The following is a 25079-nucleotide window of genomic DNA, read 5'->3' on the forward strand; positions in this document are numbered from 1 at the left end:
AAGTGAATTCCACTAAAATCTGTTTCATAAATCAAACGGAATTCGAGTATCAACGTACATTATTTCATTTACTCAAGCAATTAATGAGGAAAAATAATTTTGCTGTGGATGGACAGTCCAGAAGACAGTTGAATATTTAATCCCATCAATCGTCATCAAGTCAGATAGACTAAAACCAGATTAATAGAATCTCAAAATTAAATTTCTAGATTTGCATTTGCATTGCACAGTGAAATAAAACCAACTGACTGTTACTGTTGGCCGCGTAAGAATCCGCTGGCAGTTATAATCGATCCATCACATACCATTGGCCGCGTATCGTCACTCATAGCATCACTACGAACTACGTTATTTTACTGAAATACCCTTAGTTTTAAAATTCATGTTCTATGTAATTACATAATTAATACACAATTAAAATTTAAAAACAGTGGCGATATAATAAGAACGACTTTGACCTCACTCATAAGACATTATTTTAGAGGAAATATTGATCTTTATTTATAATTTGCATTGACTTCTATATTAATTTTCAACAATAAATACATCACAATACATAGAAAAAATAGTTTTTATTGGTTTTCACATTTTTAAATTGCAATACGGACAACATATTCAAGATAAATGATGTTTGATTTCTTAAATTCATTGCAATCAAAATTATTTCACTGATTTATTTACAACATGACTCATGATAAAATAATGTTTTTCCAGTGTGCAATTTTAAATAATTTTAAATATGAATATAAACAATTAATTTATTTATTTTAATCACCTTCGTATTTTCCATAGAATTTTAGTAATCTAAAGCATACGTAAAGCTTTTTGAAACGATTAGTCCACCAAATAATATCATAATGCAATATAAAAGATGCCCAGAAGAGAAAAAACAGAAAAGAAAAACAAAATAAACAGCATCTTGATTTACAAGGGCAAACTGGTCATTCAAACGGAGAACACACCGAAAACATTTGTCGGTTAAAAGAAACATAGTTCCCTTAAGATTAATTAACTGTCTTGGCACAATAAAAAAGACACTCCAAATGTTATCCAAATTGACAAGAGTTCCAATCTAAAGTGAATTACCTTTTCTTATGGGAAAAAAAAGTCTAAAGTGAAAATGTTTTATTACCGCGGAGACTCGGAGCCGAACCTAGTGCATTGGGTAGGCTCGGAAAGAACAAGAGGCGGCCTAACAAAAACAGAAAAAAAACAAAACCCTTCGGATGTGTTTATCTAATTAAGTGATCTTTCTATCTGAGTGTATTTGCAGCGGGGGCCACCATGAGCGGCTGTCGCGTGCCGCATAGGGCATTGTACACGTGGCATAATTTCGAATTCTGAGCTGTCCTATCACTTAAAAACAGTGAGCATGAGGTCGGACTTGGTAAATTTAGCGTCCCTGTGGTCCCCACACACCCCTTTCTCTCTCTAGGACTAAAACACCCACCACCACCATACTCCTCTCTCTCTCTAAAAACCTGTCTCTGTTTTCCCTATAAAACACCGCTCTGCCTCTTCTTAGAGAACCCAAAAGCGAAGGGCCGACTCGCATATTTGCTGGTGCGCTGCAACTCTCCTCTGCCCCCCGCCTCCTACCCCCTCTGCCTACCTCCCTCCCTCAGTTTTCTCTCACTTTCTCGCTCATTTTCCGGGAAAATCGAGATCAAGAACTAGCGAGGCATAGGAAATACCGGCCAATCTGTTGACCTTTTCTCCTTCAACTTTCAAAATTTTCTTCCCCCAAAACTCAGTCTACAATATTTTACCACCAATCGTAAATCGTGTCCCCCCAAACGTCGTCGTCCATCCGCTGAAGATCTCACCTTTGCCTGAAAGCCTGAGGTTTCTTCTCTAATCTGGATCTAAATCCCGTATCAGTCTCCAAAACAAACTCTCAAGGACTCAGATTCCTCCTATAAGAAAAAGCACTACAGATTTAACAAAATCATTATTATTATTATTATTAAATATTATTTTATATACACGCACACATAATCGGAAGAATCAAATCCGATTTTCTGGTTTTCTGAATAATGTTGGCGAGCTCTGGTTCCGTTGTTCAACTCCGAACCAAACCTTCCCTCGCATCTCAGCTCAATGCCACGCCGATAGCGAGGCTCGGAAGCAGAGCCGCCGCATGCTCTGCTACCAGGAAATCCACCAAGGCTTTGGCCAACAAGTTCTTCGGGACCCGATTGCGGCCCGCCGGATCCGAGAAGCTCCACTTATGGCGATCCGACGGTCCCGGCCGCTCGCCCAAGCTACGGGTCGTCGTCCGCTCCTTACTCTCCGCCGTTCCCGAGAAACCCCTCGGCCTATACGACCCGTCGTTCGATAAGGACTCGTGTGGGGTTGGTTTCGTCGCTGAATTGTCCGGCGAAGGCAGCCGCAAAACGGTAGGCGTCGTATAAATTTTTAATATGCACGTGCATGTAATATGCGAGATTTTGGGGATTGATTTGATGTGTGTGGTTGTATGGTATTGCAGATTACGGATGCTTTGGAAATGTTGGTGCGTATGGCACACAGAGGAGCTTGCGGGTGTGAAACGAATACTGGTGATGGAGCTGGGATTCTCGTCGGTCTTCCTCACGACTTCTACAAGGAGGTATATTATCTTTAATTTTAAGATGAATAGATTTTTCTATTTCGAATTTGCTTTTCTTGATGAATTTTTTAGTTATTCGTATTTTATTTTGTTCTGACGGATTTTAATGATTTTTGTTGTTGTTCCCATATATAAAATGTGCTCGCTAGTTTTCGGTGAAATTTTTTTATTTTTTATTGGAAGCTAATAAGGAAAAAAAAAAACGTTTGTTAAATATGAAATCTGTTATTATTTCAGTGTTTTTAATTTTGTTTTTCCGGATGAAAATAGTTTGCTTATAGTTGGGAAAATATCTACTTGGATTTCTGACTGTTGCGTTTGCTGTTTCTCAGGTTGCCAAGGATGTTGGGTTTGAGCTTCCACCGGCAGGGGAATATGCTGTTGGAATGTTTTTCTTGCCCACATCTGACAGTCGAAGAGAAGAAAGCAAAAATGTATTTACAAAGGTAATTTCACGATTCCATTGTTTGCTATTACAACATTGTTGAACTCATATGTCCATATTCATTGCTTACCCAAAAGAAAGAAAAAGACAGGATCACATCAGAATTTGTTATTGAGCAGTAACACATCTGTCCAAAATGTTTTCTGGTGCACAACAGAAGACAATGATTGATCTTTTGAAATCAAATAGATTTTTGCAGCAACCTCTTAATCTTGCATGTCTATATGTTGTTTGGTGGACCTCTTTTCTTATCATTTGGTGTTAATTGCTATGTCTACTTGTGATGTTGATGTCTGGTAGTGGAATTCATGGGAATATTGCTCATATGTTTGCAGGTTGCAGAGTCTCTTGGACATACTGTTCTTGGATGGCGATCTGTTCCTACAGATAACTCAGACTTGGGGAAGTCTGCTTTGCAGACAGAACCTGTTATTGAGCAAGTGTTTCTTACCCCGACTCCAAGGTCAAAACTTGACCTCGAGCGACAGGTATATGTTCTAATCCAGATGTAAATACACAAATGTCATAAGATGCTTTTGCAGTAATGGAGTTGTTTCCTATTTCCCCACTTTTGTAATCTGGAGTTATTTTAGAGAAATAAATGGCTGGAGAAATGAGTAGCTTAATTCCCTATGTACCTAATACTATGGTTATGATACTTTTTTGCATTTCCTTCCTTCCAGATGTACATACTCAGAAGGGTTTCAATGGTTGCCATCCGAGCTGCATTAAGCCTTGAACATGGTGGTGCTAAAGACTTCTATATATGTTCCCTTTCCTCAAGGTTTGTTCTTCAGATATCTAGCATATTTTGTTTTTCTTTCCAACAAGTTTTATTATTTATGTGATCATATTTTGATTCTTTCTGTTACTTCGTTTTATGTAGGACTGTTGTTTACAAAGGTCAGCTGAAGCCCATTCAGCTGAAGGATTACTATTTTGCAGATCTTGGCAATGAAAGGTTTACGAGCTACATGGCCCTGGTAAATATATAATCCATTCACTTTTTTTTTTCCTCCACTAACTCAATACTCCACAAACAGCATGGGAACAACCAGTAACTGAAGAGATGCAAGGTTGAGGAATGACTTCTGAGGCATTGAGGTTTGAATGATCTCTTAAGTTCTTCCACTCCCTTGATTACTAATTGAAATTGGATGCTGGATTGGATGCATTGGGTGAGTTGGTAAGAAACCTCATTATCAAGTAAATCATGTTTGCAGAAACTTGGTGCGGTGCTCTCTATGATGAGTTGTTGAGGATGAAAATTCCACACGAGTGGTGAAAAGGAAATTGTGTTTGGTCGAAGTATAGATTAGGATTTCAATTTGTACTTGCACTGCAGTTTACTTCTGATTGGAGCTGCCTGAACACAATTTCTCGTGTGTGGTTTTAGGCTTTTAGCATCGGATTTCCATATTCTGAATAAAGAATATGGAGTTGTATATGACAATATCTGTTCTTTTGATTATTTGTGCAGGTACACTCACGGTTCTCAACAAATACTTTTCCCAGCTGGGATCGTGCTCAGCCTATGCGTGTCATTGGCCACAATGGAGAAATCAATACCCTTAAAGGAAATGTTAACTGGTATGTTTTTGAGTATATAGTTTTGACATCTGTAAGTGGTAGGAGTCGGTTTTGTAACATATGTACCTTTTTTGCTTGAATTTAATAGCCTGTTGACTTTACCATTTTAAGAGGACTTTATAGCATGCTGAACTTGTAAGTAAGCATGCGTGCTCATTCATTTGATGAGTTGAGTGCCTCATCAATGTTTGATGACTCGAGATATGTTTCTGGTTAAGTATCACTTGCTTCTCCCTCAGGTTTAAGAATGCTGAAATAAAGTTTCTGACATTCTTATAAAATACACTCAGGATGAAGGCACGCGAGGGACTGCTTAAGTGTAAGGAACTTGGTCTATCAAGAAATGAGTTAAAGAAGCTGTTACCAATTGTGGATGCCAGTTCTTCTGATTCGGGTAAATTTAGACCATTGCTACATTATTGTAAATACGTGGATAAATCAGTATATGGTTTCTTGCCGGATGTTGGTAGCATAATTTTTGTTATTATTTTTAGGGTTTGTCCAATATAGATCCCTACATTTTCTATTTCCTAGACATATACCCATCACTCTATAAATCTATGTGTAAAACCCAATTTCAAATTTAAATGACTAGTGGGATATAAGAGGTCATAGTATTTCTATGTTTTTACATCATTGCCACCAAACTTCATATTTTATTTATAATTTATTTCAAGCATTTCATTAACTGTCATAATTGTAATTAATATACTCCCTATTAATAGCATATCAATCACCCCATTTCTTTTAGCTGTCATTCCCTCTCACATCTCGGCCCTTAAAATTACAAAAAAAAAAAAAAAATCTGTAAATTACATATCCAATAATTTACCTATGAAAAATATAATATAAATATATACATATAAAATATAGGTATATTATTTACCAAAAAAAAAAAAACAAAGTCAGTTACTTTGTAATTGCGTATATTTTTCATAATTAAAAATAGGTACACAATAATTTATATAAAATATAGGTACATTATTTACCCACAGGTAAATTATTTTACAATATACCTGTAAATGTGTGTAGGTACATTATTTGGAATAGATAATTATGTACACTTTTCATACTAGGTAAATTATGTTTTTCATAAAACAAACAAGTAATAGGTACATTATTTTTTCAACATAATTAGTATGTACAGTTTTATTCATAAACAATTATAAAGTGGATTATTAGTCATGTATAATTCATAAAAAGAAAATAACATAAACATTTTATTAAACAAACTGATTACCTAAATTTGAATTTATTGTTAAATTTTTTAAAAAATGTTTCAAAATTAATTCCTACATCCATTACAACCATTTGGAGATCTTTCCAAATTCAACATCTGTCATTATATACAATCTAATTAAAAACTGTTTCCATATTGATTCCTACATTAATATACAAACTGCAATAATGGCTTAGTTGGGGGTATTTTTGGAATCTGAAAAGTACAATAAATCAGATTTTATGCTTAATTAGGTAACTTGCTGAGTTGGATCCTAGTCATGGGTTTTTACTTATACAAATTGGGTATTATTTATAGGAACAAAAAGCGAAGGGTTTTAGGTACAGCAAATTGAATTTGAAGGGTGTAAGCCAAATTTACTATTATTTTTATGTTATGTATCTAATTTGGGCAAATTTGACTTTTTCATTATGTAGGAGCTTTTGATGGTGTCCTTGAGTTTCTGGTTCAAGCTGGCAGAAGCCTTCCTGAAGCTATGATGATGATGATTCCTGAAGCATGGCAAAATGACAAGAACATGGATCCTCATAGGAAAGCGCTGTATGAATATTTCTCATCTCTCATGGAGCCATGGGATGGGCCAGCTCTTATATCATGTAATATATATTGGAATTTTTTTTTGGACTAGCTTGGAAATACATTTGCATTAGTTCTGCTGTGTACTTTCGTCTTAACAAATACTTGTTGCAGTTACTGATGGTCGCTATTTGGGAGCTACACTGGATCGTAATGGACTTCGGCCTGGTCGATTTTATGTCACCCACAGTGGACGAGTTATTATGGCCAGTGAAGTTGGTGTAGTAGACATTCCTCCAGAAGATGTCAGTAGGAAAGGAAGACTTAACCCTGGAATGATGCTTTTGGTGGATTTTGAGAATCATATTGTTGTAGATGATGAAGCTTTGAAGCAGCAATACTCGTTGGCAAGGCCATACGGGGAGTGGCTTGAAAGGCAAAAGATTGAGCTCAAGGACATAGTAGCTTCTGTTCAAGAATCTGACAGGGTCCCTCCATCCATAGCGGGAGTTATTCCTGTAATTTGACTTAACCATTTATGCCAAGTAGCCTTTTTCGTTTTTCTTTTGGTATTATTTTGTTTTCGATTCTTACTTTGATATATCATTTGCGGCTTCTAGGCATCTACTGATGATGAAAACATGGAAAACATGGGAATCCATGGTTTATTGGCACCATTGAAAGCTTTTGGGTATGTGATGTTTATCCTATGGTCCTACCTATGTTATAGCCTTCTTGACTGTCATATAATTGATATTTTTACCCTCTGTGCAGCTATACACTTGAATCCCTGGAAATGTTGTTGCTTCCCATGGCAAAAGATGGTGTAGAGGCTCTTGGGTCAATGGGAAACGATACCCCATTAGCTGTTATGTCTAACAGAGAAAAGCTTACATTTGAGTATTTCAAGCAAATGTTTGCTCAAGTAACAAACCCTCCAATTGATCCCATCCGAGAGAAGGTAGTCACTTCTATGGAATGCATGATTGGTCCGGAGGGTGATCTGACAGAAACCACTGAAGAACAATGTCATCGTCTCTCACTCAAAGGTTCTCTTTTAACCATAGAAGAAATGGAAGCAATCAAAAAAATGAACTATAGAGGTTGGCGTTGCAAAGTTCTTGATATAACTTATTCCAAGGAACGTGGTAGGGAAGGATTGGAGGAGACCTTGGATAGAATCTGTGCTGAAGCACATGAAGCGATTAAGAAGGGATATACCACACTTGTTCTTTCGGACAGAGGTATTGTCCTTGTCATTTATATTACCTTAAGTTGAAAATAATGAGTACTTAATTGAAAACTATGTCATATTTAATTGTCGCTCCTTCAATGTGCAGCCTTCTCCCCAAAGCGTGTTGCTGTAAGCTCCCTCTTAGCTGTTGGTGCTGTTCATCAACACCTAGTTAAAAATCTTGAACGCACAAGAGTAGGGTTGATAATTGAATCTGCTGAGCCACGTGAAGTACACCATTTCTGTACACTAGTTGGTTTTGGTGCAGATGCTATCTGCCCATACTTGGCTATAGAAGCCATTTGGAGACTGCAGGTTGACGGAAAGATCCCAGCAAAAGCTAATGGTGTAATATACTCAAAGGATGAACTGGTTAAAAAGTACTTCAAAGCAAGCAACTATGGAATGATGAAGGTTCTTGCCAAGATGGGGATATCCACTTTAGCCTCTTACAAGGGTGCACAGATTTTTGAAGCATTGGGTCTTTCATCAGAAGTAATTGAGAGGTGCTTTGCAGGAACCCCTAGTAGAGTTGAGGGTGCAACATTTGAGATGCTTGCTCGCGATGAACTTCATTTGCACGAGTTGGCATTTCCATCTCGAACTTTTCCTCCAGGAAGTGCAGAAGCAGTTGCACTGCCAAATCCTGGGGATTATCATTGGAGAAAAGGTGGTGAGGTTCACCTAAATGATCCCTTCGCTATTTCAAAACTTCAAGAGGCTGCTAGAACTAACAGTGTGGCTGCATATAAAGAATACTCAAAGTTCATTCATGAATTAAACAAAGCCTGCAATCTCCGAGGTCTTCTGAAATTTAAAAGCACAGAGCGGAAGATTCACTTGGATGAAGTGGAACCTGCCAGTGAGATTGTAAAACGGTTCTGTACTGGTGCTATGAGTTATGGATCAATATCATTGGAGGCACACACTACACTGGCCATGGCTATGAACAGAATTGGAGGAAAGTCAAATACAGGTTCGCTTCTTAAATCTTTGTTAGCGTTGTTTTTTTTCTATCATCTCACACTGTTGCAGTATTATATTAACTGCTACTGAATTATATTGCTTTTTCCTAAAGGTGAGGGAGGTGAGCAGCCGTCTCGTATGGAGCCACTTCCAGATGGTTCAAGAAACCCAAAGAGGAGTGCAATTAAGCAGGTTGCTAGTGGCAGATTTGGAGTTTCAAGTTACTATCTTACGAATGCTGATGAACTGCAGATAAAAATGGCTCAGGTATATATAGTTGTGATACAAATCTAAATGCTAATGTCTGGTGCACTATTCCTGTTAATTGATACCTAACTGAATTTTAACTGAATTTATTTGTTGCACAGGGGGCCAAGCCTGGTGAAGGAGGTGAGCTTCCTGGGCACAAGGTTATTGGAGACATTGCTGTTACAAGGAATTCTACTGCTGGTGTGGGTCTTATCAGTCCACCTCCCCATCATGATATCTACTCGATTGAAGACCTTGCTCAATTAATTCATGATCTTAAGGTATGTTCCCTTATTGTAATCGCTATTTCCGTGCTCCCACTTCCCTGTTTCACTACTACTACTAAATGCATGTTTTATTTGGATCATAATTCTATTTCATTGATCTGCAGAATGCTAACCCGACAGCTCGAATTAGCGTAAAGTTAGTATCTGAAGTAGGTGTGGGAGTAGTTGCTAGTGGAGTTGTGAAGGGGCATGCTGACCATGTGTTAATCTCTGGACATGATGGAGGCACAGGGGCCTCTAGATGGACGGGTATTAAGAATGCTGGGCTTCCGTGGGAACTTGGTTTGGCTGAGACGCATCAAACCTTGGTTGCTAATGATCTTCGCGGTCGCACAACTCTTCAGACAGATGGCCAACTAAAAACTGGAAGAGATGTTGCCATAGCCGCACTTCTGGGTGCAGAAGAGTTTGGTTTCAGCACAGCACCCCTCATAACTCTTGGCTGCATTATGATGCGGAAGTGCCATAAGAATACCTGTCCTGTTGGCATTGCAACCCAAGATCCAGTACTTCGTGAGAAGTTTGCAGGAGAACCAGAACATGTCATTAATTTTTTCTTTATGGTAGCAGAAGAATTGAGAGAAATAATGTCACAGCTTGGTTTCCGTACATTAAATGAGATGGTTGGTCGTTCAGATATGCTTGAAGTCGATAAAGAAGTGACTAGAAACAATGAAAAGCTTGATAACATTGATCTATCCTTATTACTTAGACCTGCAGCAGACCTTCGGCCTGATGCTGCACAATATTGTGTCCAGAAACAGGATCATGGTTTGGACATGGCTCTTGACCACAAACTAATTTCTCTGTCCAAGGCTGCTATTGAAAAGTCTCTTCCTGTATACTTTGAAACAACCATTTGCAATGTGAATCGTGCTGTTGGGACAATGCTTAGCCATGAGGTGACCAAACGTTACAACAGGGAAGGGCTTCCTGCTGACACTATCCATATCAAATTCAATGGAAGTGCAGGACAAAGTCTCGGAGCATTCCTGTGCCCGGGTATCATGCTTGAGCTTGAAGGTGACAGCAATGATTATGTTGGAAAAGGATTGTCGGTGGAAAGATTGTAGTTTATCCTCCCAAGAAAAGCAAGTTTGATCCAAAAGAAAATATTGTGATCGGTAATGTTGCTCTTTATGGTGCAACTAGTGGAGAGGCATACTTCAATGGAATGGCAGCAGAAAGATTCTGTGTTCGCAATTCTGGGGCTAGGGCAGTTGTCGAAGGAGTTGGGGATCATGGTTGTGAATACATGACGGGTGGCACTGTTGTGGTGCTTGGGAAAACTGGCAGGAACTTTGCTGCTGGTATGAGTGGTGGTATTGCCTACATTCTTGATGTGGATGGACAATTTCGGTCCCGATGCAATCTCGAGCTTGTAGATCTTGATAAACTTGAAGAAGAAGATGTGATGACCCTTAAAATGATGATACAACAGCATCAACGGCACACAAACAGCTTGCTGGCCAGTCAAGTCCTGGCTGATTTTGGCAATCTTTTGCCTAAGTTTATCAAGGTTATCCCAAGAGAGTACAAGCGTGTTCTTGCAAATATGAAAGACAAAGCCTCCAAACAGGATGCTGTTGATGAAGCTGAGCAAGACGAACCAGAGTTAATTGAAAAAGATGCTTTTGAAGAACTTAAGAAGTTGGCAGCTGCATCATCATTAAATGGGAAATCCAATCAGGTAATTGAACTTTTTACTCTTAAATTTGAGTTCAGCCTTCCCCCCCTTTCACTCACTATGCTACTACTGTCATTAATACGCAGAACCTCAATTCTCTGATCTTTGTATAGTATTGACACGGTTTCCTGTTGGCACAATTGAAGAAAGTCTTCATATCATTACAAGCCCACTTGGGTCACATTTGTACACAGAAATATTGATTTGATTATTTGGATTTTACTTTCTGGTAACCACTATGGATTGCATAATCTAAAAAGGTTCTAACATGAGAGTTATATTTGCAGACGGTAGAGGATTCTGAAATATTTAAGAGGCCTTCTCAGGTCAGCGATGCTGTCAAACATCGCGGTTTTATTTCTTATGAGCGTGAGGGCGTTCAATATAGGGATCCTAATGTTCGGATGAATGACTGGAAGGAAGTTATGGAGGAAACTAAACCTGGACCACTATTAAAGACTCAGTCAGCCCGTTGCATGGACTGTGGCACTCCTTTCTGCCATCAGGTAAGAACTTGTATCTTTTTTTGACCCATTTTGCCAGTTATCAAGCATTATCTAGTTACGGATACACTGCCTCTACTAATTCTGATATTTCAAATAAAATTGCAGGAGAACTCTGGATGTCCTCTGGGTAACAAAATACCCGAGTTCAATGAGTTGGTGTACCAGAATAGGTGGCATGAAGCATTAGAGAGACTTCTAGAGACAAATAACTTCCCTGAGTTTACTGGTCGAGTTTGCCCGGCACCTTGTGAAGGTTCCTGTGTTCTGGGTATTATTGAGAATCCTGTATCTATCAAAAGCATTGAATGTGCCATCATAGACAAGGCTTTTGAGGAAGGTTGGATGGTTCCACGACCTCCTCTCAAGAGAACTGGGTATACTTTTCTTCTCAGCCTAAGAGCGATGCTATCTAGGATTGTCTTGTCAGAATATGTTGAATTATTTTTCATTTTGTAGATTCTCTATGCATGAATCATCAGTTTGATATGTTTATAATTACAGGAAAAGGGTTGCCATTGTTGGAAGCGGACCAGCTGGTCTAGCTGCTGCTGATCAACTAAACAGATTAGGCCATACGGTGACTGTGTATGAGCGTGCTGATAGAGTTGGAGGGCTCATGATGTATGGAGTTCCTAATATGAAGGCTGACAAAGTGGATATAGTTCAACGGCGGGTTAACCTTATGGCTGAGGAAGGTGTCAACTTTGTGGTTAATGCTAGTGTTGGAAATGATCCTTTGTACTCGCTTGATCGCCTTCGAGAGGAGAATAATGCCATTATTTTAGCAGTAGGAGCAACAAAACCAAGGTAACTTATAATTGTGTAATGTTGTTGTCTCTAAGGTATTATTTGAATATGGTTAACAGCAGTGAAATTTTTAATTTTTAATTTTTTTTGGGTGCAGGGACCTTCCTGTACCAGGGCGAGAGTTGTCAGGTGTTCATTTTGCTATGGAGTTCCTTCACGCAAACACCAAAAGCTTACTAGATAGCAATCTTCAGGATGGTAACTATATTTCTGCTAAGGGCAAGAAAGTTGTGGTAATTGGTGGAGGTGACACTGGCACTGATTGCATAGGAACATCCGTTAGACATGGCTGTAGTAGCATCATAAATTTGGAGCTTCTCCCTCAGCCACCACAAACAAGGGCTCCAGGAAACCCTTGGCCGCAGGTTGGATTTTTGTGAATTTTTGTCTGGTTGTTCTTGGGATCCATTTGTGATTTCCTTGGCTTGTCAATTTCATTGTTTGTGGTTCTCTGCATGCACGTTAGGTTATGAAATGTCATGAAGTTGGATTGCTTGCTTTAAATAGAAGAAATGCCATTGAGTTTTGTCATGTGTTTCCTTAGATGTCTCGCCTATTTATTTTCTTTCTTTTGGGTTTGCAGTGGCCTCGTGTATTCCGGGTAGATTACGGGCACCAAGAAGTTGCAGCTAAGTTTGGCAAAGATCCAAGATCTTATGAGGTGCTTACTAAGAGATTTGTGGGAGATGAGAATGGGGCTGTGAAAGGACTTGAGCTGGTTCGTGTCAAATGGGAGAAGGATGCTACTGGGAAGTTCCAATTCAAGGAAATGGAGGGCTCTGAGGAGATCATCGAGGTTGACCTAGTCCTACTAGCAATGGGTTTCCTTGGACCTGAGGCGGTTAGTATCTTCAATTGCTATTCCACTGGTTCAAGTTGCTTAAAAGTTCAAATACATTTGTAAAATATTTATCATGTTTCTTCTTCTTCTTCTTACTGGTTACTTTGTGTTTGGTTTGGCAGACGGTAGCAGAGAAGTTGGGGTTGGAGCGTGACAATCGCTCAAACTACAAGGCGGAGTATGGTCGGTTCTCAACCAATGTGGATGGGGTATTTGCAGCTGGGGACTGCCGGCGCGGTCAATCCCTGGTGGTGTGGGCAATCTCAGAGGGTCGGCAAGCTGCGGCGCAAGTTGACAAATACCTCTCCATTGAGGAAGAAGAAGACCACACCATTAGCAATGGGAGCCATGAAAATATTTTGAAGAGGCATCAAGATCTTAGCAAGAGGAACACAGGTAGTAGCAAACACACAGTGATGACATAGATGACATGATCATCAAGATTTTTACTAAAGAACCAAGACAGCAGCAAGCAAATACAGTGACAGCGACACGGAAACATATGGCTTGCTTTGATTTTGGAAGGAAGTTTCAAGATTGATTAGCCTCATGGGTGAACCACTTCTTTCGTGATGCGATGGAGCTGAGGCCAGAAGGGACAGCAGAAGCAGGAGGGAGGTGGCTTCACTTTGGGGGCAACAAAGCCTTTCTATTCTCGCATAATGAAAGTAGTTTTTTCAGCGGAGCCTGGGTATAGGTTTTAGAATATTTCTTTGTTTATAGTTTTACCCGGGTCTTTTTTGCGTGGTTGTTTTAAAGGAATAATGTACAGTTTTGGTTCTTCACCAATTATTTAAGATTATATATATGATGGGGAATTATTATTATGTTTTAAGAGCAGAAAATCAACCAAACTGGGGCTCTCAGAACATCAATCGAATAAGTTTAGCATGTGGATTTATTTCCTTACGAATGAATACGAAATAGAGCATCAAGGCCAACAAGTTTTTTTGTGCGTATCTTAATGACAAGACAAGGAGAAGACATCATCTTTCTCTGCAACCCTACTCAACTCCCAAGTTGTCGTTTTGAAACACGGTGTTTCTCCACTTTCTCCTCCATCATCAAATTCAAATTCAAATTCAAATGCATCCACCCAACTGCAAAATAAACAAACAAAATCAACATAACCCAACTTTTCGATTTCTCAAATACTAACCTCTGTGTCTCTGGTCTATATATATGTATAAAATTTTGCTATCACTAGAATGGCTCCTATTTCCTTGGCCAAGCCCAGGTGTACGTTCTGCCTGAAGAGAAGCTTTCCCTCCCGCTGCAGCGTTTCTGGGTGGTGTTGGGACATCTGACTCTATACTTTCAGTTTCATGCTGTGCTTGTGAACACGTAGAACCTAAATACACACACACACACATTATCAACAATTTATCATAATGCCAATGAAAAGAAACACAACACAACCAAAAGTTAGCACAACAGATCCTTACTATTAATGCCATGCTAAGGTTCTATTTGAATGGACGGATCCCAAAATCCATGGATTCAGATGACATTATAAGGTAAAATTGTTTGTATATGTATGAACATGAAAAACATAGTGAGAAGACATGTCACACTGAAACAAGTATGCATAGAAAGTGATACATACCACATTGTTTGTGGTAATTTAATGCGTGCAATTCTCGTCAAAACACCACATGTTGGAATTTCTTGGTTGGTCTTCATTTATTATTGATAAATTTAATTATCTTCGGACGATCTTTTTGGGTTACTCGACCACCTGCCATTAGAAGAAGCCCATTTGGGTGGCCCAATCTAATTTAGACAACCACCACGTGGCTTCATAACTCCACGACACGACGCCGTTTGGTTGCCACAACAATAGCATTCCCTCCCTACCTTCTCTTCTCTCTCTCGTATTTTTCTTTTTTCTTGCAGAGAAGAAGGAAGAAGAAAAAACAAGAACGAACGAAAGAAAAAATGGCGATCAATCTAGGCCGTCTATTCTCATCAACGACCGTTCTCTCAACCCCTAGTAGAGCCGAGCCTCTAACTCGCGCCGCCATCAACTCAGTGAGTCGACTCTTGTGTTCATCGGCTACGGAGTCTCAATCCCAGCACCAAAACCCCAGCAAGGAACAAAGAGAGCCCACCGACGAAAAACTTGAAAGCACTCAAAATCAAGCTGATGATGATGAAGAAGAAGACGATGGGTATATGAATAAAGAGACGGGTGAGATCGGCGGGCCCAAAGGGCCGGAGCCCACCCGATTCGGCGATTGGGAGCGAAACGGTCGGTGCTCTGATTTTTGAGTTTCTTTTGGGGGTCCAGATTTGATGAAATAATAATTGCAATATGTTATGCAAATTTTGTTACTTTTATGGATGGATTAGTGAAATTGTGCGAAGTGAAGTGGTTGTTTTTAAGTTTGAAATAAAATTATTATTCGTATTCGTAATCGTAATCTTTGGTTATTCGCTTTGATTCGCTGGGTTTTGTTTTGCTACGGCACGAAACCACACCCAAAATGAAACCCAGAAGAAGAAACTTGTGAAGTGAAACGACGTTTCGACGTTCCCTGAGTTGGGCTATACACGGTTGGGGCTTTGGGCCATGTATCGTGAGCCTGAAACTGGACTGCCTCCTTTTAAGTTATGTTATTTTTTTAGAAGCAAAAGCAAATGAATTCATTTGGTCAGAAGCAAAGCAATTGGTTTGGAGACTGAGAATGAGAATCAATCAATATCAACCCCACACCACAGAAAGCAATGGGAAATGCGGACATTTTCCGTAAGAAAGGAAAAGTTCAATTGTAATGTTGACATGCAACCGTTTGATAATCATTTCAATTTTAGTTTTTAATTTTCATATTTTTCTTACGGAAAAAGTGTAATGTTGACATGCAACCGATAATCATTTCAATTTTAGTATTTTCAGCTCAACTAATTCATAATTCAGCAGGGCAGCAATCCCTCTTCCATCGGTTTATATTAAACAATCATTCATATTCATGATTAATCTATAATTAAATATCTTTTTTGGGTGTTTTCGTCATCATGAATTGAGTATTGATTATTGACCACCTGCAGCTACAACTGACTACTTTGAACAGGTCTTACCAACCTCGGATTGCTACAGAGAGACCGTTAGCCAATTGCCCAAATTTCACACAAGTGGGCCCCGTATTTTTGGACAAACAACAACCGTTGAATGATCAATCAATTTTGACATAAACCAAGCAAACGGATTGTGGGTTGCCGTATATGTTCATCAGTGCAATCTGGCCCCTGGCTATCTCCATTCTCTACTAATATAAAACTTTGAATTGAATAGCTGACCCTATCAATCTGTGCAAAATAGGTTGTAGATTGATAAGGTCAGCTATTCAATTCAAGGCTATGACAACATCTCTCTCAACTGTGCATAACAGCCTACTTTCTATTGTTATTTTTCTCGTCATATAAATAAAATAAATTTTAGCGTTACTCGTTGTATATAACTAAGGTGTTGGGAAAAATAAAAAATATCGATTTGCATCTGATGGGATGGCACAGTAAGTTGTGCTTGGGTGCTCCATGCAATAGCATTGAATCGTTATTCTCTCTCTGGTAGTAGTGGGAGCAAGTCAATTCCAAATGTCACATATCACAAATGGAAGCAGCCATTATCTACCAGAATATTAATATATGTTGTGAAAATCAATAATTCAAGGCTTAATTGGTTTTAAATTGAGTATAGTATTAGTATGCAAAGTTGAAATGTCAAATATCATAATCCGGGCAGCCATTATCGGCCTAACTCTCTCTCTCTCTCTCTTATCTTATCTTTAATATATGTGACAAAAAAACAACAATATAAGTTTTTGTTTTTTGGTTTGAAATTAGAAGCCATCTTGTAATTTCCACATGAATTGACCACCACATGCAAACATTTTGAACTGGTCTTGCTAGCAAGATTGCTGCAGTTACATAGATAATGCCCACAAATTCCACTCACAATCAAATACATCTCTGCCTTTCCCCTTGATGCACTGATTGGCCTTCCATATTTATATAGTTTAGTAAAAAAAAAGTGAATGAAGACTTGGCCTTTATTCTATAAAGTCAAATGCAAACTCATGCGAGATGAGATATATACATTGGAATTGGAAGTGTAGCAATTGTGCCTGCTATTCCAAGTAGCAAAAAAATGAATATTTTCATAGCCATCTTCTCCTCCTTTCTCTTCTTCTTGTCATTCTCATACCTTGCAACCAGCAGCAGCAGCTCCTCAGAAAATTGCTTGCAGGAGGATGTTTGCTTCAAAGGCGAGCCAAACATTAAATTCCCGTTCGGGATAACAAAAAGCCAGCCACAGTCATGTACTTATCCGGGGTTTGAACTATCCTGCGACATCACCAACCAAACAATCCTCAACTTCCCATATTCCGGAGATTTCACTATCCAAGGCATAGACTATGCGGAACAAGAAATATGGATCAACGATCCAAACAACTGCCTCCCGCAGCGAATTCTGACGCTCAACCTCTCGGGCTCTCCATTTCACGGCGTGACAAACGAAACCTTCACGTTCTTCAATTGCTCGCTGGATTATTTGAAGTACAAACTCAACCCAATTGCTTGCCTGAGCGGCTCTACGTACACAGTTTTTGCTACCACTTCTACCAAGGTGATCGATTATTTGTCGTCTTCGCCCACATGCAATCGAACTGGTACCTTTGTTGTTCCGGTTGACGTTCCGTTGTACGACGAGGTTATGTCGTCGGACCTGACTGACCATCTCCGGCTGACGTGGGACATGCCTGGGTGCGGCAGGTGCGCGGCGCGTGGTGGCCAGTGTGGGTTCAAGACCAATTCAAGTCACCAAGTTGTTTGCTCAAACCTTCCTCAACGAGGTAATATTAATATCATAACTTCAGTATTACACGCTCCTAATCTCCTAATCTCATGAATAAGTTGTCCAGTTCATGTTTGGTGTTTCGAGTTATAATTTTTGTGGTAAAAGATTTATTCCCAACATCTACAGTTAGAGTGGAGTCTTTGCTTTTGTGAATCTTATGAAATTTCATGTTGAGATTGATTCACATGTTGTTTGATGGAATCATGGAACAGTAGTAAAATGATAAAAGAGTTGAATGGAAAGAATATAATGTTTGTAAGTAAGCATACAAATTTCTCTGAACTGACATTTAGGTGATATTTATGTACTAATTTAATGGGACTAGTCAACAATATTAATCTGGTTTTAATTTACTAAGCAAACCAAATGCGCCCAAGGTTGATTTCTAGAGTAATTAGAGCATCTACAATCATGCTATCTATTTTTTAGTTAAAATTTAGCTAAAAATGTTTAAAAATTATTTTAGGAGCTCTCGATAAAATTTTAACTCCAATCGTACTCTCTAGTTTAAGGAGTCATAAATGCCATATATAACTCTTTTTTAAAAAGTCAATCTTTATTATATATATATATATATATATGTTAGCATTAATTAAAGGTTTTAATAGTCATAAAATAAAGCATCATTGAATTATAGGGAGCCACTATGAGTTCTTTAACTTCTTTCTCTCTCCTCATATGTAGGAGATCGTCCTTCTATTTTAAGAGATGGATAATGAGCATTGTTGGAGTTGTATTTTTTTAATTCCTCCCTAAAATTTGTCTAAATAAATGATTTAAGAAGCTCATTGTGAATGCTCTTAAAGCTTTCAGTTCTTCCTCTGTTGAAGTGTGCTCAACGCTTTCCACACTGCAATCATGTTCCATCATATGGCTTTCGTTGTGGTTGACTTTTTTTGGGTCAACACACTTTACCACAGATGTCAATCATGGTTTAATCTTTCCACCAAGTACTTAATTTGGGCTTAAATATCGGTTCAACTTGCATGCGCTAAACTCTGTTTTCACTTTCTAATCTAATGTAAATCCGAATTGCTAATTCAGGAATTCCAAGGAGCGCCCGGTATGCCATTACTGTGGGTGTTGGAGTGCCAGCAATCTTGTGCATTTTGGGGCTTTTATGTTGTGTATGTAGCAAGGTCAAGTCTTTCACAAGGGGACGCAGAACTCTGCCGGAATTTAATTCCACAGTGACTCCACAGCCCACTGTCGTTATGGGCCTCGATAGGCCCAGGCTCGAGGCTTACCCGAAAATCATCCTTGGCGAAAGCCGGCGACTACCAAAGCCCGACGATAACACGTGCCCGATATGCTTGTCGGAGTACCGGCCCAAGGAGACATTGAAACCATACCCAAATGCCAACATTGCTTCCATGCTGATTGCATTGATGAATGGCTTCAAATGAATGCCACCTGCCCTATTTGTAGGAATTCTCCACCATGACACCAACCTCACAATGGATGTTACATAGCATTTTTCTGCCAAATCTTGTGCCCTTTTCTTTTTCCCCAAAATTGTACATATTTTTTTTTTGTTTTTTTGTTTTGTGTGTGTGATTGCAAGATTAAAGTTTCTTCTTAAATTGATGAACAAAAACCACAGTTAAAAGATGAAATAAACAAAACCCCATAAATATATATATATATATAAAGAGATTATGAAAGTAATCAAATAAAAATAAAAGGAGCACCAACTCTTTTTTAAATTAATATTGACTGTAACTTCGTTTTTATTTATCTTTAATAATTTTCAAATATACAAAATAAAGAGACATCAAAAACAATTATCTTTGACCATAAGAAATTTTCAAGTCAACAATTATCTTTTTCCTTAACAGAGACATCAAAAACAAAGATTAGGATAAGATGAATACTTAATCATCAATAATTCACCAGACCTGCGTGGTCTATTGTTCGTCGTCTGTTCTGTTCCCCTTGTTTGTATCCTTTGTAGCCTCCCCTTTTTTATTTATTAATATATCCTTTCGTTTCGATTTCATCCATGCGCTGAGCTCAAGAAGGACTGAAGTTTATTTACAATCATCTTATTCCAAAACTGAACAAAAAAGTTAAAGAGTGTTCCAACAACATAACATATACAATAATTCTCATTTAATTCGAAGTAGAGGCAAAAGGATTGGGAGGCATGATTAACTTGTCATCTTGTCTTTCCAACATTTGAACAACAATTTTCATGGAAGGACGGTCTAGTGGGTGCCATTGGATGCACCAAAGACCCGCAATTGCAAGCTTCCTTGCAATTTTAACATCTCCTTCCTCCTCAATATGGATCCGTAGGTCCTCCTGATCTTGTTCTAAAAGGTTATAGATCCATTTTGGGAAGTAGACTTGACTCGTACTCGATTCGTCGTCCTCTGCAGCTTTAAAATTCTTTCTTCCCCTGACCATTTCAATCAACAACGTTCCAAAACTATAGACATCCGACTTATGTGACACATTTCCAAAGTTTCTAGAGAAGACTTCGGGCGCAATGTAGCCCATGGTCCCCCTTGCTGTGGTCATGGATATTGTACTTTGATCCTTAGAGCACAACTTGGCTAGACCGAAATCACAAACTTTTGGGGTAAAATTATGATCCAGCAAGACATTATGGGGCTTGATATCAAAATGGAGAATTTGCTGGTCACACCCTTGGTGAAGATATTCAATTCCTTTGGCTATACCTAAAGCAATATCTTGCAACTTATCCCAACCAAGGAAATTAGAGTTATCATTTCTGCTCCTATGATCTGCTGCTGCTGATGATGATGATATGAAATTTTGCAGTGAACCATTTGGTAAGAAATCATAGACAAGAGCTCGTATAAATCCGTCGGCGCAGAAGCCAACCAAGCGGACCACATTGACATGGTGGATTCGACCCATTGTTCTAACTTCATTGATGAAATCCTCCCCTGCTTTTTCATTTGAGTTGCTCAGGATTTTCACAGCAACAAGCAATTCAGAGGAAAGCTTTCCTTTGAACACTGTTCCATAGGACCCTTGGCCCAACTTGTCCTTAAATTTGTTTGTCATCCTCTTAATATCAGCATAAGAGTATCTGCTTGGCTTGAGAGCTCTGTAATCATCCAGAAATCTTTCGATTCTCAGCTTGCTTTCCTTCTCTTTTTTGGTAGAGCTATAGACATAAGAGATTACAATCCCTGTTACTATAGCAACCACTGAAAGTGCACAAATACCTGCAAAAAATTAAGAGAGAAAAAATAATTAATTAGTGTCTTAATTGTCTCCTTCAGAGCACACATCCCCCAGCAATCTCCAAAAAATTAAAAAATAAAAAAGAAGCAAGACAGAAAAAGCAAAAAGCTTACACATAACTCACCTAATATCCTTAACGTTGCCCTCAGACGTTTAGGACCCGTGAAAGTTGTTTACCATCGAAAGAATTAGTACTTATATATGTTGATTGATCAATCCTGAATTTTTTTTTTTCATGTTAGCTTAGCTAGATCATATGCATACCTTTGAGCACGTAACATTGAGTTTCAGTGTGATTTTTTTGTGTGAAATAAAATTCATCCTTGAATCTACATGCCTTGCCCAAATCTTCGCAACTTCGACAATCAGGTATGAACCAGAGCAGCTTCAGAATATTGGCATGTTTGATGGTAAACAGATCTGGAACTGATGTGTAGTCAAGCACCTTGGTACAAGACACCAGGGGCATTCTACTAATGGAACATCCACCAAGCATAGCATAATAATTAGTCTGGTTATTAATATTTCCAAGGCAAGGGCTCAGTTTCGTCAGACAATCATAAGAAGTTCCGGTCGATATATATGGTACAGATGATGGACAACTGAATAAGGTATACGTATAATTAAAGTCTTTGAATTCAAAGGGAGAAAAAGATAAATTGAGGTTAAAAATCTGCCCCGGCGGGCAACCAATTTGGTAATGTATTTCAATTTCCTGAGTTGTGTAGTTAATCTTTTTAACCAAGACATGCTTCTTATCATGATTAGCTGAGGACGATGACGGCATGATCATCATCGCAAGCACAGTTTGGTTGTCATTGGTGCATGATAGATCAAAGCCCTTGTAACCACAATGGATTGGCTGCCTACCTTTGAGTCGGAATGGGAATCGGATGTCTGGTCCGTCGTGTTTACATCTTGTTTCTGCGCAATCTCCAAGGCCTACTACTGCGCCGGCACCATGTACCAGAACATGATGATCTACTTCTGATACTATGAGTATGAGCAACCAGCATACGAAATATTTTATCAAAACCATTTCTTTCTAGTAATTATGAGAAGAAGAAAAAAAACTGATAATTGCATACGGGAGTTGTCTTGTCATCTGCCATGATCATTGGATTATAAATAAAGATGTAAATTGCTTTAATAAATTATAATACGTATATACCAGTAAGATCCATGGATCAGTACGTAATAGTACTGCTGCTTCCACGAACTTACCGATTGAAAATGGCTTCCCTGTGTTAATTAATTGTTAATCATGCATGATCACGATATGGCAGGACCTAGTTATTGTCTCATCTCATGCAGCTTTATTCCATAAATATATATATTTTTTCTTTGAAAGAGCTTATATTAAATTGGCCATGGCAGGCTCCCCACTACCATTCCCTCACCAATATGTCTAACCGAAGTCTCCGTCTCCTGCTCCTCCTCTTCGTCCTCCTTCTTCCTCCATTAATTCATTCACAAACGAATTCTGATTGCACCCTTTCTTGTGGTAATATCAACATAAGCTCTCCATTTCGAATAAAAGGAGATCCTCCACACTGTGGTAACCAAACGTATGAGCTATCTTGTGAGACAAATACTACTAGTACATGTATGACAATATTATACTTGTATTCAGGAAAGTATCACGTGCGGGCTATCCATTACAACAACTTCACCATCCGACTTGTGGATGCTGGTGTTGTTGATCAGAAGAAGAAAAAGAAAGACAACAAGTACTACTTCTCCAACCCAACTCACTCTTTAACCAGCTTCAACTTTAGTTATGGAGATCCTTATACCACTTTAGAAGGTAACTACTACAAGCGAGAAGATGAAGAATTCATAGTGCCTATAGTTTCTCTCAACTGTAGCAAAACCAATGGAAACAGCTCCAATGCTCCTCTTCTTCCAATATTTCCAATACTAGTAATTTAATAAGCATGTATTCTTATTTCATGGTTGGCTTGAATGGCTTCATAAGTTCATTGGCTCTTGGGGAGACCTGCAAAATAACACAAATGGTTATGGCCTCAACTTCAAGATCAGATTCAGACGACTATTTGAGCTCATGTGAAGCCATATATAATCTAATAGCGCAGGGCTTCCAACTCTCATGGGTTGAAGAACGATGGTGCTTACCAAATTGCACAATATGCGTGGGTGACATCAACGACTGCTTGGGGCGGCATGGGAGACACCAAAGTACACCTATATTCTATTTTCTTTCTGACAAACAAATAAATAGAAGGAGCCTGCAGTAAGATCAATCAACTTTTTTTTTTCTTCTATTCAATATGCTAATATTGTTGTTTGTACTCCTTTGCAATGATGTAGAAGTTTGGTACAAGAAGGTCATACTGTTCATACTCTTTCAATTAGGTAAGTGTCTCTCCTTCCTCCCAGATAAACCAGTTTCCGTTATCATAAAACCTGAATTAGATCGAATATTTCTACATGACTTGTGTTGCAGAAAGACTTATCGCCCCTCTATATTCTTTCTTCAACCTTAAGCCGCGTGACTTTACGAATTATTGGGAAATTTATCCATCTCGGTTTGTGCTCTGTTTAATCAGTTACCTCAGTAAGAGACTATTTATATATTTACATATATGTACATTGTTTGTCTTGTTGATCGTTGAAACACAAAGTCATCATATATAAGCCGATTTTGAAATATTCGATTTTACAAACATGACCATATGGCCAAACAGGACTTTACCAAGCAGCAAAGTTTTTATTTGGCTATCCCTGTCTGGCTGCGTTACTGATATACAAATGGCGAAGGAGACACTTGTCCATGTACGACAATATAGAAGAGTTTCTGCAGAGCAATTGTAATCTCATGCCAGTGAGGTATTCTTACTCGGACATCAAAAAAATGACCAGAGGTTTCAAGGAAAAATTGGGTGAAGAAGGCTATGGCACTGTATACAAGGCAAAACTCCGTAGCGGTCATTTTGTAGCCGTCAAGATGTTGGGTAAGTCCAAAGCTAATGGCCAAGAATTTATCAACGAAGTTGCTACAATCGGAAGAATTCACCATGTTAACGTGGTACAACTTATTGGCTTTTCTGTTGACGGTTCAAAACGTGCTCTTATATATGATTTCATGCCCAATGGATCACTTGAAAAATATATATTTTCTCAATCAAGATCAGGAGTACTTATCTCCTTAAGTTATGAGAAAATGTTTCAAATTGCGCTCGGAGTGGCTCGTGGTATTGAATATCTCCATCGAGGATGTGACATGCAAATTTTGCACTTTGACATCAAGCCTCATAACATTCTTCTGGATGAGAATTTTACTCCCAAAGTTTCTGATTTTGGGTTAGCAAGGCTATGCCCATTAGACAATAGCATTGTGTCTTTAACTGCAGCAAGAGGAACCATAGGATACATAGCTCCTGAGTTATTCTATAAAAACATTGGAGGTGTTTCATACAAGGCCGATGTATATAGTTTTGGAATGTTATTGATGGAAACGGCTGGAAGAAGGAAGAATTTAAATGCAAGCATAGAGCATTCGAGTCAAATCTACTTTCCGACGTGGGTTTATGACCAATTGAGTGAAGGAAATGACATAAACATGGGAGACGCCACTGAGGAGGAAAATAAAATCATAAGGAAGATGATCATAGTGGCATTGTGGTGCATACAAATGAAGCCTAGCGAACGTCCTTCAATGGATAAAGTGGTAGAGATGCTTGAAGGGGAAATTGAGAGCCTCCAAAACCCTTCTTATATCCACAAGAAACGCCATTAGAGAATGTTGGGGAGGGCACTTCAAGTAATGCACCTGCATCAGAATCTACGGCAATCAATTTGATTGCAGGTGCAAATTGACAATTGAGTGAGTGTATGTCAAGGCAAGGGCAACTAGTTTGTTTTCTTATTTTCTTTCATAAGATTGAGAATGAGGTTTCTCTTTCTAAAACATGGACTTGTTTTGATCCGAATTCCACAGCCCAAAAGCCCAAAATAGATGGGCCTAGGGTTACATTTGTTTTACACGCATCGACCTATAAT

The 25079-nt window shown here is 38.7% G+C and overlaps 3 protein-coding genes and 3 pseudogenes across 3 annotated transcripts; 5 read left to right on the forward strand and 1 right to left on the reverse strand.

Moving 5' to 3' along the window:
- The first annotated feature begins 1531 nt into the window (after window positions 1-1531).
- GLT1 (NADH-dependent glutamate synthase 1) lies at window positions 1532-13806 on the forward strand. The gene is given in 23 exon segments (XM_016794548.2): window positions 1532-2399; window positions 2492-2611; window positions 2944-3057; window positions 3392-3544; window positions 3740-3840; window positions 3943-4039; window positions 4537-4646; window positions 4937-5040; window positions 6303-6482; window positions 6577-6920; window positions 7023-7093; window positions 7177-7646; window positions 7743-8612; window positions 8715-8869; window positions 8971-9132; window positions 9243-10191; window positions 10194-10828; window positions 11113-11331; window positions 11437-11705; window positions 11833-12138; window positions 12236-12503; window positions 12722-12979; window positions 13102-13806. Coding segments are annotated over 23 exon segments (6621 nt in total). The 5' UTR covers window positions 1532-2036; the 3' UTR covers window positions 13405-13806.
- A 1006-nt stretch (window positions 13807-14812) lies between these two features.
- On the forward strand, window positions 14813-15402 carry LOC148917534 (succinate dehydrogenase assembly factor). The gene has a single exon (XM_089051756.1). The coding sequence runs from the start codon at window positions 14918-14920 to the stop codon at window positions 15248-15250; it is 333 nt and encodes a 110-aa protein (XP_088907882.1). The 5' UTR covers window positions 14813-14917; the 3' UTR covers window positions 15251-15402.
- Window positions 15403-16932: 1530 nt separating this feature from the next.
- On the forward strand, window positions 16933-19371 carry LOC103333629 (RING/U-box superfamily protein). Its single transcript, XM_008236508.3, is given in 3 exon segments — window positions 16933-17832; window positions 18882-19178; window positions 19181-19371. Coding segments are annotated over 3 exon segments (1104 nt in total). The 5' UTR covers window positions 16933-17126; the 3' UTR covers window positions 19282-19371.
- A 578-nt stretch (window positions 19372-19949) lies between these two features.
- On the reverse strand, window positions 19950-22095 carry LOC103333765 (rust resistance kinase Lr10-like; annotated as a pseudogene).
- Window positions 22096-22460: 365 nt separating this feature from the next.
- Window positions 22461-23314, forward strand: LOC148917535 (uncharacterized; annotated as a pseudogene).
- Window positions 23315-23835: 521 nt separating this feature from the next.
- On the forward strand, window positions 23836-24896 carry LOC103333761 (rust resistance kinase Lr10 pseudogene; annotated as a pseudogene).
- The last annotated feature ends 183 nt before the right edge of the window (window positions 24897-25079 follow it).

This window comes from Prunus mume, linkage group LG5 (assembly GCF_029339155.1).
Source record: "Prunus mume cultivar Tortuosa linkage group LG5, ASM2933915v1, whole genome shotgun sequence".
Classification (NCBI taxonomy): Eukaryota; Viridiplantae; Streptophyta; class Magnoliopsida; order Rosales; family Rosaceae; genus Prunus; species Prunus mume.